This window comes from Ambystoma mexicanum, chromosome 4q, assembly GCF_040938575.1.
Source record: "Ambystoma mexicanum isolate Mex_15411 chromosome 4q, UKY_AmexF1_1, whole genome shotgun sequence".
Lineage (NCBI taxonomy): Eukaryota > Metazoa > Chordata > Amphibia > Caudata > Ambystomatidae > Ambystoma > Ambystoma mexicanum.
The window spans coordinates 1,115,052,830-1,115,065,660 of NC_090928.1; the positions used below are offsets into that span (position 1 = coordinate 1,115,052,830).

Sequence of the window (12,831 nt, forward strand, 5' to 3'; positions counted from 1 at the left end):
CGTCAGTGTATGGGAGACCATCTCCACCGACAGATGGGTGCTGGAAGCTCTCGCCTACGGACACACCCTGGAGTTTCATCGAAGTGTCTGTGGATACCACTGGTGGCCCGACAGGAAAACCACATACCTAAGCTGCTGCTGGAGGTTCGGGCCATGTTACGAAAAGGGGCGATTGAGCTGGTTCCCCAGGAACTTGGGGGCTCTGGAGTATAATCAAGGTACTTTCTCGTAAGAAAGAAGACCGTGGGCTGGAGGCCAATTCTGGACCTAAAACGGCTCAACAAGTACATAAAGTCCCAGAGGTTCAGGATGGTCGCGCTGCAGCACGTGCTCGGCCAGCTGGAGTAGGGGGACTTTGTCATTGTTGGATCTGAAGTACGTGTACTTCCATGTCCCCATACACTCAGGACACTGCAAGTTTCTGCGCTTTGTCATTCAAGGGAAGCATTATCAGTTCAAGGCACTTCCTTTCGGACTTAAGTCTGCGCCCAGTCTTCACCAAATGCTTGGCGCCGGCCCATCTACAACTGCAAGGGATCCACGTTTACCCCTACCTGGACGACTGGCTCATCCGGACCAGGTCAAAGGACATAGTCTTTGACCACAGAGCACTGACCATCTGCCTACTGATGGAACTGGGGTTCTTGGTGAATTATGCAAAGTCCTGCTTAACTCCATCACAGGACGCACTGTTCCTGGGATCCAGGCTCAACACGGTGTCGTGCCTGGCATCACCGTCAGAGGAAAGAATATCTGCCATCTTGGGCAAGGTGCAACGGCTGTTGGCACTGAAGATCGCCACAGTGCGGACCATCAAGCCTACTTGGCATGATGTCGTGCATATACTTGATTCGGCTCTGCAGTTTGTGGATGCGCCCGCTGCAGGAGTTCTCGACACCCATTGGATCCAGGTGTCCGGAAGATTCCAGGACACGATCACGCTCGACGAGGTGTTCCGCTGAGCAATAATATGGTAGGGCGTGCTCTCCAGTATTGCCGGGGTACGGATTTTCAGAGCCCCCGTACCAGGAGACAGTCACGACAGATGCTTCCCTGTAAGGATGGGCAGCCCACACCAGACATCTTCATGCCAGAGGCCTGTGGCTGTCGGAGGAGAAGACTCTGCACACCAACGTTCCGGACTGTGTTTTGGGCCCTCAAGTCGTTACTGCCGTCCTCCAAGGGCAAAGTGGTGAGGGTCTTCAAGGACAATACCACCACAATGTTTTACATCCGGAAGCAGGGGGGCACCAGATTCCCAGCGCTCCCCAAAGAGGCGTAGGCCTTATGTCACTGGTCCGTTGCCAAGGGGATGTTCCTCATTCCATTTCACCTGGCAGGAGTAAAGAACACCGTTGCTGACACTCAGCAGAGATGTGCTCGTGCCACGAGTGGGAGCTTTGGCAGGATCAAGTGGACAACCTTTTCCTCAAATGGGGCAGTCCCCAGATCGATCTGTTTGCGACGGCGATGAACACCAAGTGCCGGAGTTTGCCAGCAGGATCCCCCAGCCGGGGATCATGGGGAATGCTTTGTCATTCCCCAGGTAAGGCCTGTTTCTGTATGCATTCCCTCCGTTGCCGTTGCTTCGAGTCATCAACTCAGACGGTACCGGTGCAGGATGATCATTGTCGCACCAGCGTGGCTGTGGCAGATCTGGTACCTGGACCTTCTCAGCATGTCAGTGTCCCGTCAAGCTGTCGGTGGTCACGGATCTCGCCAGGGATGGAGAAGCAATGCTGCACCACGACCCGGGGTCTCTGAACCGGAAGGCCTGGCTCCTGCAGCGTTGGAGTTTGGGGCTACGATCTTCCAGCTGACTGAAAGGATATGCTCGTCAACCCAGGGCATCATCTACTTAAAAATGCTACGGACACAAATGGAAGCGGTTCGCAGAAGATCAACCCTCTGAGGGTCACAGCCCCTCAAGTACTTCTGTATTTGCTGTCATTGACTACATGGATGCTGGCTCAGGCCTCTATAAAGATTATTCTGGCGGATATCTCCCGCTACACTAGATCTTCACGGCGATCGCACTGTCTAGTTAAAGGACTGTTCCACTCGTTTCCGCTGGTGAATGCTCCGGCCCCGGCGTGGGAACTCAAGGTGGTGTTGAATAGGCTAATGGGAGCCCAGTTCGAACCTATGCATTCAGCTCAGCTCAGTTTTCTGTCGTGGAAGACTGCTTTCCTCGTGGCCATCACCTCTGCACTACGAGTGGGTGAGATCCAGGCCCTGTCCTGTAAGCCACCGTACTTGACTTTCAGCGAAGACGTGTGGTGGACGCACCCCTCCTTCATGCCCAAGTTGCAGTCGGACTTTCATCTTAATGAGCCCTTGGTGTTACCTGTGTTTTTTCTGACTCCTTCGTCACCGGCTAAAAGGACTTTACACTCGCTGGACGTGGCTAGAGCACTGAAGTTTTATGTGGCCTGCACAGAGTTTCCGGAAGACATCTCAACTTTTTGGGAACTTTGGTCCTGTGAACCATGGGAAGGCCCTCTCCAAGGCTTCCTTTTCCAGGTGACTCTCCGGCTGTATCGCTCACTGTCATCGGTTGGCAAACCGACCGCTGCCTGCCGTCGGAGAGCCCACTCTACCAGAGCGATCGCTGCTACTACGGCATTCCTTTCTGGTGTGCCCCTGCTGGACATTTCCAGGGCTGCTACGTGGAGGTCGAAGCACACATTCTCGAAATTCTACTGCATACTGAAATCTTTCCACCGTGCCAGATTTTTAGAAAAGCATGTTAAAAGCCACCACAAGCCCATTGCATCCTTTTTAGAGAATATTTTCCCTGGAGAACCCTGTACTGCAGCCAATGACTTTTGGGCAATCGGCCCTATACATCCTCGGGCTGGACTAAAGTAAAAGGGAATTGGGAATGTATTGGTTCTATTCATTGTAACTGCATCTGATTATGTGCCTGGTTAATAATTTATTGCTGAATTGTAAGTGAAACTGTTGGTGAATGTATTTATTTGTGACATGTGGCTTTGTGTGATACTACGTTCTAGTTTCTTTTATTTGTGTATTCTTGAAGGCCCAATGACTATTTCATACATACTGTCTAAGCAAATATTCGTGTTATTCTATGTGAACTCTGAGGCACTGGACCACTCTTAGTCACTCCTCAGACTTAAGCCTTGGGTGCTTTTTGAATTGGATGTTGACTGAACTCCCAGACTCCCTGTTCACCATCGCTTAGGATAGCCTCCTAAAATCTTCCCCTAGGGTTGATTTTAGAAATTAATCTTAACAAACTTGTCATGTGAAAGTTTGGTTCTAAATTTCACACTCACTGTTATGTTGTCAGTTGACCATCCATGAGTCTGTTAGGGCTTGAAGACCTAATGGGATGTAACGGAAATGACAAAAACATGGAACTCGTGGCATTGCTTTAGATATCTTTAGAGTTTAGGTATTTCGTTGTCTATTCTCAGTAAATTGACTAGCTTTATGTTCAGAGAAATGGGAAGAGTTCAACGATTGCCTACTCAGAATTTTTAGATTCTGACCAAGTCTAATGGATGTTATTTGCGGTGTCTCAAGAAGTCAGCTGTTCTGCCTTTCTCTCCCACTACTTTACAGGGACTTTGGAGAAAAAAATGAAGTTAACTGTGAAGGGGGGAGCTGCTGTGGATCCAGACTCTGGTAAGTATTTTCCTGTACCTTTCCTGTGTGGTTCTTGGTGGATTTGAGCATGCTATTGAGTCTAGGGATTTGTTAATTTGCTTTCCACATCCAGTGTGGGGATGCATGAACCTGGAGCATGAGGCTAGTACAAATGTACGCTTGAGCTGCACAAAGTGAGTTTCCCGAAGACTTGAGCAGTACTTTGTCTTTGTGCAAACTTTAGCAAGACCAGCCATCCCATCTCATGCTTTTCACATCTCAGCCTATATATAATGTCAATGCTTTCTACCACCTACTTGACCACTCTGTACTTGATGACCTTTATCTTGTTGCATATACCTACTGACTACCTCCCTATTGTATATTTTGTATTTGTACTGCATATATTTGTGTACAGCACTGTAACCAAGCTGAAAATATCCTTGTATCTTTCTGCACCCTGATCACTCGAGTCTGGTGCGCATTATAAATAATAAAACAAACAGAAGTGAAAAACCTTGCAACAATACTGAAAAGATGAGCCTAAGTTGATTGACTGGAGGTAAAATGCTCTGTGTTGTCTTAACTGTTGCTTCTTGCAGCCACCCACCTGTTTGAAAGTTATGTTGAGCACCGGTTATGAGTAAAGAATACGTTATTTCTGTCTCTGGCTGTCCCTTTGTTTTAAAACTAATAAGTAGAGACCTTTTCTATACTCTTATTCCAGAAACATTTTTCCTGTTAATTGAAATATTTTGTCTTTTTCACCAATCGTATGCTGAGGATGCAAAGTGTTATTCTGGAATCATGCTCGTGTTTTGTATCCCAAACGAATAAATGTTCAGTTGAATCGTTGTTCAGGAAGCCCATTATCTGGACTGGAAGGACGATCTGTGTGGCCGTTCCCTGGTGTTCACGCCTAAAACGCGTGCCTTGATTAGATCCCCAGAGAAGCTCAGTGTCGGCATCCCATGGGGTGGAGGGTATTATTTCATTTGAACTCCCTACCTGGTGCACTTTATTGCAAAAGAAGGCATTATAAGCTTTAGCAATTGTTCAGTTGAATATTAGAAATGTACATGTTTGTTAATAAAAACATGGACCATCCGAATTCCATTTTACACATAGATTCCTGGACTGTACTGTAGTGTACATGAAAGTGCCCACTTTTTTTAAATGATCATTCTAGAGATAATGGAAATCAATATGATGCATAACTGACTTTTGGTTTTTTTTGGTCCTTTTTTTGCTTGTATTTTCTTTTGTTGCTTTAGGCCTTGAGAATTCTGCTCATGTCCTAGAAAAAACAGGCAAAATCTTCAGTGCAACGTTGGGTTTGGTAGACATCACTCGAGGAACAAACTCGTACTACAAGCTACAGCTGCTGGAGGGTGATAAGGAGACCAGGTAAGAGCACATGGCTTTGTTGTGATGTGATTTATTTGGGAGAGAGCTTCATGCTCCTTCCTTGTCAGTGGAACCATTTTGCTTTCTAGTCTGTTGGTGATTGCGTATCGCGTCAAAGGTCTGCTCAACTCCCCATACATTGTTGAGCAGCAGTTCCTTTTCAAAATCTGCTTCAGCGGTTTTGCAATAATATATGCCTTTAGATGTGTTGCTGCCCATGTAAGACTTGTTTTTTATAATACCTGTTTTCCAATGTTTATCCTAGATCTTTTTACTGCTTTTAGGTAAGATTTACATGAATGTGATAAATCTTCCCCCCCCCCCTCTCACTAAATCTTTTACTCTTTTTATGATTTACCTTTTATCCATTAATTGAAGAAAGGGGAACATAAAAATGTTACATGAGAAACTAGAGAAAGGGCATACTAAGTAACCCCGCCAACACCCTTTGGTAAGATAGTGTGTGCTGGGTCTAGAAAGTTATATTTTGTAAGTAAAGTCAATTTCACTTCACTGCTCCTTGTAAACAGTAGTTTATCCAAGAGAAGGTATTTAAACCTTTGAGAAATCGAAGAAACTTCCCTGTACCACTGCACTGAAGGTGTTTGTCACAATGTAAAAGATGATGCCTAAGGAGTTTCAGACTCCAAAGTTAAAATAAACACACGGTCAAAATCATAATACATGAGAGAATGAGAAAAAGGGCTCACTCTCTCAATGTTAGAAATAAGTCCTGAAGTTCAGCAAAAGAGCTGGGGGTCTCTAAGGTGGGAGGAATTTAGCACTAAACTGAAAATTCTCCCTAACTTCACCAAACCAGGTTTGGTCCCTTAGTTCGTTTTTGTCTTTGGCGGGATTCACTGGTGAAGGCCGCCTCTGGCTCCAGCGTGTCTTGCAGGGCAGGAAACGAGGGAGGTGCCCGAAACTCCCTGTGCTTAGTCTCCTTGGTTACAGGAATGCACACAAAGGTGATTGGCTTGAGGACTGTACTCGGAGGACACCCACCCTGCTGTGATATTGATAGCTAGGCTAAGAATGAATGGGAGAAACCTGCATAAAAGGCGAGGCTTTTTGCTTGGAAAGCAGAGTCAACCACTGGACGAAGGAATCCGAAGAACTTGGAAGAGAGGCCTGCTGCAACTCCTGGACTGTTGGTTTGCCCGGTGAAGCCCTGCTGCAGTGCTCAAGCTCTGAATGAGCCTTGACTAGAGAAGACCTAAAAAGACGACATCTCTCCTTCGGTTGGTGGGACCAATCGACCCCAAGACGAGCTCATCTGGAAATCGTCTCAGAGCTGGCTGTACTCCAATTGCTGCTGCAGAAACCGATTGCCATGGAGAGGAACACCAGAATCGAGTGAGTGTCTTTAAGTCGGACCTGAGCTCCAAGAAGATCCTCCAGACTCCAATGAAGCAGGACCTTGCTAGTTTTCAGTTGAGACTTGTCTGTCTTGGTTGCTCTTGCAGAGTTGCTTGCAGCTTTACTACTCACAAGCCTCCCAGCTTGAGACCGTACAGTGATTTAATTCTTTTACAAAAAACATCTAAAACATTGTGCAATACAAGTGCTTCAGCTCACCTAGACTTTTTGCTCAACTAACATTGGCTTTCCAGGCTCCCTGAAAGACTCTTCTTACCTATGCCTTTGTGCTTTGCCTTTCCCCCAGGAAAGGGTGAATTTACTTTGCATTGGAGGGTTCAAAAAGTACTTAGCTGCTTAAGAATATTTGTTAACCATTGTTTTATTCCCTCATCTTCCTCCTTTTGACACTAACCTCAGTATTGCTCTAAATCTACCAGTGATATATTAATGTCCACAGTGTCCCAGTTATTTAAGTCACCTCAGGGTGTAGGAAGAATCTGTGTGCCATTCCAAATGGGTATTTATCGATTTAAAGAAACTGAGTGTGTATTTTGAAGTAGATTTTTGTGTTAAATATAATTGCTCCCTTCTAAAGAAGGCTTATTCAACTGACTGTTAAATTAATAAATAATTGTTTAATCAAGAAACCTTGAGTGTAAGTGTTTATTTTCGATACTTGTCTCTGTGAAGCTCTGTGTAATAACCCTACAGCTCACATTGACCCCTCTTGAGATGAGCCTTGCTGCTCAGTCACTCTACCAACTTGTGTAGTACATGATTATACCAAAGGTTAGGTTAACTATTGCCAAGAGGACAAGGCTGGTGTAGTCTCCCACAGGGTACTGCATACAATCTTGCCTTAAACTCCTATGAACCAATCACTGAGCTCTGGGACATACTGTCCACAGCCAATGACTTCCCTCTCCCTGAGCCCCTCCTCTGGCAGCCTTCTTCAGATTTTTACCAAGTGTTGGACGTCCTCGTGTTTTGCTCTTAGAGCTTTGTGTTTTTTTTGTACTTTTCTGCTAGGAAATTCCTATTTTTGTTCGATCAAGCCTGTGTGCTCCATCGTTTCTTCTTCCGACTAACGGGGATCAGTTTTTCAGCATCTTTCACTGCCCCTCAAGGGCGGAATCGTCGAGTGTTTCTTCTTCGACCACCGGACCATGTTGGAGGAGGGCGGACAGACCCTCCTACTTCAAGCTCTGCACCAGCTGCTGTTTGCAGAAGTTTTTCATGGAGGACAAGCCTTCAGTGCCTTTTTTTGTCTTCACCCGACGCACAGGGAGGAGGAGTGCGAGATCTGTCGCAGCTTTTCCAAGCGCATTATGAAGGATCAGCACATCCGACTGGCAGCGTGGATCAAAGCCAAGGGCTTGTGTGGTTCACAGCGGCATGCCTCATCCAGATCCAGCCAGTCTGAGCGGGCTTCTAAGTCCTTTGAGGGCACTCAATCCGTGGGGGCCCAAGACCAGACCAAGCAGCACCCAGAGAACGGTTCTGTCGGGGTCGCCACGCAAGCAGGTCCCGCGGCGGTCAGGGCGTGTTCGTTATTTCCAGCGGCCTCAATCTCCAGTGATCGCTCCAGTTTTTCATCAAAGAAAAAATCAGCTACCCCAGGGAAGCTGCGGGAGAAACCAGAGAAGGCCAAACAAAACAAGGTGTCAGACCTGGCCGTGAAGACCCAGTTGATACAGGCTAAATCGTCGTGATCCATCGAGCTGATGGCAGCTGCCCTTTTCAAAGGCGAAAGGGGCTGATCGGGTCCAGGGTACCCAAGCAGCATCCAGAGTGGCTCTTCCTCACAGGAGGGAGGCTTCAGCCAGACCAGTGGAAAAGACCCCGGAAAAGGGAATACCGTCCCTTATCCTGAGACCGATCCCTCACGACTCCAAAAAAGGTGCCTAGGCTGTAGAAGAACTCCAGAGCATGGATATTTCTTCTGGAGGTAGTCTCCGCCGGTGGGGGCGACAATGATGTCGCCGGGGATGACGACATAAGCGCTGGGCCCAGCGACCCTACTCCACAAGCACCTCCCAGAGATCTATTGCAGGACATTCTTTCGACTCTCCACACGCTGGTGTCTGAGATACAGAAGAGGATGCCGACGGCACCACCGGTGGCAACTCTGTTGGCACCTGGGCCACCACCACTGAATAGGAAGCAGCACCCTATATCTCCACTCCAGCCGCCAGTGCCCTCCCCCCTAGGGATACAGGGACGGACACGACGACAAACGCAGACTGCGGCATCTCTCCGCTGTTAGGCAAAGTTTGCATGCAGTACCCTCTGGGACCACTACACGCAACTATGACTACAGGTGTAAGCAAATCTAACCTTTGGTATAAGTCTGTACCACACAGTTTTGGTAGCGAGCTGAGCAGCAAAGCTTATCTCAAGAGGGAATGTGAGCTTGTAATGAGGTTACACCGAGGTCTACAATCACAGGTATTCAAATAGACTCTTGTACACAAGGTTTCTTGGTAAAACACTTAATAATTTATTACACAGTCAGTTAGAAAACATTCACAAAAAGGAGGCAATCGCTATCACACAAAAATATACTAGAATAATTCACACTATCTGGTTCTGAGGCATTTAAACTACTTTGAAGGAGGAGCAAAATGGCATTCGGAGCATTTGAAGTAGGAGCAAAAAGGCATAAGTTAATAAAATGAATAATAGTTACTCTTAAACAGTGCAAATAGTTTGAGTTCACCAGAGGAGTTGTTCCAATGCAATAAATAGGCCAAAGTCAATGGGCTAGAGTCTTGAAGTAAAAAATGGTTCTTGTTGTTAAACGGAAAAGTCTTAGCCACGTTTCTCAGAAGTAGTTCATAGAAGAAAGAATCGTATGTCGGGTCACAAGCTGACTAGGCCTGCAAGTTGCCAAAGTTTCACGCACTTTTGCAGTGAGAGGTAAGTTCTCTCGGTCGGGTTTTCACAGTATCTTATATTGAAGAAAAAGATGCAGCTGAGGACTTCTGTTCCTGGCAGTTCCAGCAAATCTCGCTGTTCCTGAGACTCAGTTGTGGGGACAAGAGGGAGGACTTTGGGACTCCCGCACTGCATGGGGACTGGTCACAAAGCTGGCAAATCTTTGCTTCTGGTAGCTGTCGTCAGGCACAGATACTGGTGTCCTTCTCCCTAGCTATTCGGTTTCCTGCAGCACCCTGAGGAAAATAAAACCAGCTCTGAGAATGGTATCTAGGTGGCTTACGAGTTCATTGGTCCCATCAACTCAAAGGAAGAAGTCGTCCTTGAAGGGCTTCTCTGTCGAAATGAACTTGGCGATTCGGACCTGCAGCAGGGCTTCACCGGGCAAACCAATGGTCCAGGAGTTGCAGCAGCCGTCCTCTTCCAGCTCGTCTTCGGTTCTTTAGTTCCAGTGGTTGACTCTGCCTTCCAAGCCAATAGTTGCCTTTTAAACAGTTGTCTCCCATTCATTCCAGCCTAGCTGCCACTCACCCAGCAGTGTGGCTGTCCTTTCTGGACAGTAAGCCAGCCAATCATGCCAGAGTGCATTTGGGTCTCCTAGGATACTAAGCACAGGGAGTTTCGGCACCTCCCTCACTTCCTGCCCACCCCAGACACTCTGGCGCCAGAGGCGGTCATCATCCCTGAAGCCCGCAAAAGGCGAATGAACAAAGGAACCAAACCTAGTTTGGCGGGCAAAGCAAAACTCTAGAAGGACCTTTCCACAAAGAAATGGGGAAAAAAGACCGGGACCTGTTTTTACAGACGGGGCTCAGACGCCATCTTGAAAAACAAGTCTCCCACGATTTAACGGTACCGGTGTTCGCGGTCGGGGAAAATCATGGTAGTTTGTTGTAAAAACACTGCCACCAACCATTTTGAGAGGAAAGGGTAGCATTTGACTGCTACCTGAGTATCTAGACACAGGGGATACTAAGTAACCCCTGCAGCACTCTATTGTAAGATAGGGTGTGCTGGGTCTAGGAATTTAAAGACTAGTAAAGTCAATTTCACCTTACTTACTCTGGGAAACAGTAGTTTATCCCAGAGAAGGTATTTAAATCTTGGGAAAGCCTGAAAAGGTTTCCCTGTGCCACTGCACTGAGGGTGCTGTGTGACACAAATGAAAAGATGATTCCTATGGAGTGTAAACAACTCCATTAACCAAAGAAAATAAACACAGAAAACAAACAGAAAAAAGTTCAAAGTCCCAAAGTTTAGCAAAAGAACTGGAGGGCTCTACGGTGGTAGGATCTGGCACAGTTATGAGAATTCTCCCTAGCAGTGCTGGACGCTCTCGCCCACAGACACTTTGGAGTTTCAGCGAGTGTCCGCGAATACCACTGGTGGCCTGGCAGGAACTACACATCCCTCAGCTACGGCTGGAGGTTTGGGGCCATGTTAAAGGGAGCCATGGAGCTGGTGCCAAAGTGGCTCCGGAGATTACTCCAGATACTACTTAGTAAAAAAAAGACAACTGGGGGCTGGAAGCCCATTCTAGATTTACGACGATTCAACAATATATCAAGTCCCAAAAATTCAGGATGGTCACGTTGCAGTACGTGCTTGGCCAACTATAGGGAGACTTCCTGTTGGCGCTGGAACTAGAGGGCATGCACTTCCATGTCCCCATTCCCGAAAAACATTGTACATTCTTGCGCTTCGTCGTACACGGGAAGCACTGCCAGTCCAAGGCCCTTCCCTTAGGACTGAAGTCAGCGCCCAGGGTCTTTACGAAGTGCCTGGCACCAGTGGTGGCCTATCTGCGCCAACAAGCAATACATGTGTACCCATACCTCAACGACTGGCTCATCCATACCAAGTCAGGGGAAATTGCTGTCGATCACACGGAGAGGACCGTCCGGCTGCTTACGGATCTGGGGTTCTCCATGAATTATCTGAAGGCCTGTTTGATTCCATCGCAAAACTGTTCCTGAGGTCCATGCTCAACACGGGTCTCCTGCCTGGCGGCTCGCTCAGAAGACAGCATAGCGTCCATTCTCGGCAAGGTGCAACGGCTGTTAGCACTGAAGATCGCCACGGTGCGGACCATCAAGTCGCTGCTCGGCATGATGTCATGTATCTATCTGATCAGGCTCTGCAGGTTGCGGATGCGACGTCTTCAGGAGTTCCTGGATGCTTGTTGGATCCAGGTGTCCGGAAGCTTCACTGACAAGATTGTCCTCGATGAGGAGTTCCGTCAACAGATAAGGTGGTGGTGCGTGCGCTCCAATATTGCCAGTTCCTGTAGGAGTTTCGTCTGGTGCCCCTCTTGCTGCGAGTCATCAATCGACTCAAACTGTGCCAATGCAGGATGATCCTCGTGGCCCCGGCATAGCCGAGGCAGATTTGGAACCCGAACCTTCTCAGCCTGTCGACGTAGGCACCAGTCAAGCTGCCAGTGGTCGCGGACCTGCTGGCCAGTGAAGGAGGCGCAATCCTGCATCACGACCCAGGGTCGTTGAACCTGAAGGCCTGGCTCCTGCAGCATTAGAGTTGGGTGGGAACGAGCTTCCACCGGACTGCAGGGAGGTGCTTGCCAGGGCCAGATCGTTGTCGATTCTGAAGTGCTACGGACACAAGTGGAAACGTTTCACGACATGGTGCAGGACACAGAACATCAACCCTCTTAAGGTCACGGCCCTGCAGGTCCTTCCATACTTATTGTCCTTGGCGAGGGCAGAGCAGGCTTGCGCCCCCATAAAGTTGCATCTGGTGGCCATCTCTCACTACACCAGGTCTCGGGGATGGTCTTCACTTTGGTCACACTGTCTGGTCAAGGAGATCTTTAAAGGACTGTTCCGATTGTTTCCGCTAGTGAAGGCGCCCTCCCTTGTGTGTGAATTCAACGTGGTTCTGACGAGGCTCATATAAGGTGGGGGGGCCTATGAGCCTATGCATCAATCCCCTCTCAAGTACCTTTTGTGGAAGACCGCTTTACTTGTGGCTATCACCTCTGCCAGGAGAGTTGGTGATATCCAGGCCCTATCCTGAAAGCAGCCTTATCTGACTTTCCACAATATGAGGGCGGTGCTGCAGACGCACACCTCCTTCATGTCTAAGGTTCCATCGGAATTCCATCTCAACGAAACATTGGTGTTGCCTGTGTTTCTTCCAACGCCTTCGTCAAAGGCTGAAAGGACTCTGCACCCGCTAGATGTGGCGTGTGCTCTGAAGTTCTATGTGGCTCGCGCAAAGAGTTTCCGGAAGACATCTCAACTGTTTGTGAACATTGGTCCTGTAAGCCATGGGAAGGCCTTGTCCAAGGCTTCCGTCTCCAGGTGGCTCTCCGGCTGCATCACTCATTTTCACCTGTTTGTAAACTGACCACTGCCTCGCTGTCCGAGAGCCCATTCTACCAGAGCGATCGCTGCAATGACAGCGTTCCTGTCTGGTGTGCCACTGCTGGACATCTGCAGGGCTGCTGCGTGAAGGTCTACACACGCCTTCATTAGATTCTACTGCGTTGCC

General features: G+C 48.0%; 1 protein-coding gene across 1 annotated transcript in view; it reads left to right on the top strand.

Moving 5' to 3' along the window:
* PARP1 (poly(ADP-ribose) polymerase 1) overlaps positions 1 to 12,831 on the top strand; it is a 921,075-nt gene that overhangs the window by 474,585 nt on the left and 433,659 nt on the right. Inside the window, exons 11-12 of the mRNA XM_069608683.1 lie at positions 3,592 to 3,654; positions 4,890 to 5,022. Of these exons, the coding sequence (XP_069464784.1) occupies positions 3,592 to 3,654; positions 4,890 to 5,022 (196 nt within the window). The remainder of the gene's footprint in view (positions 1 to 3,591; positions 3,655 to 4,889; positions 5,023 to 12,831) is intronic.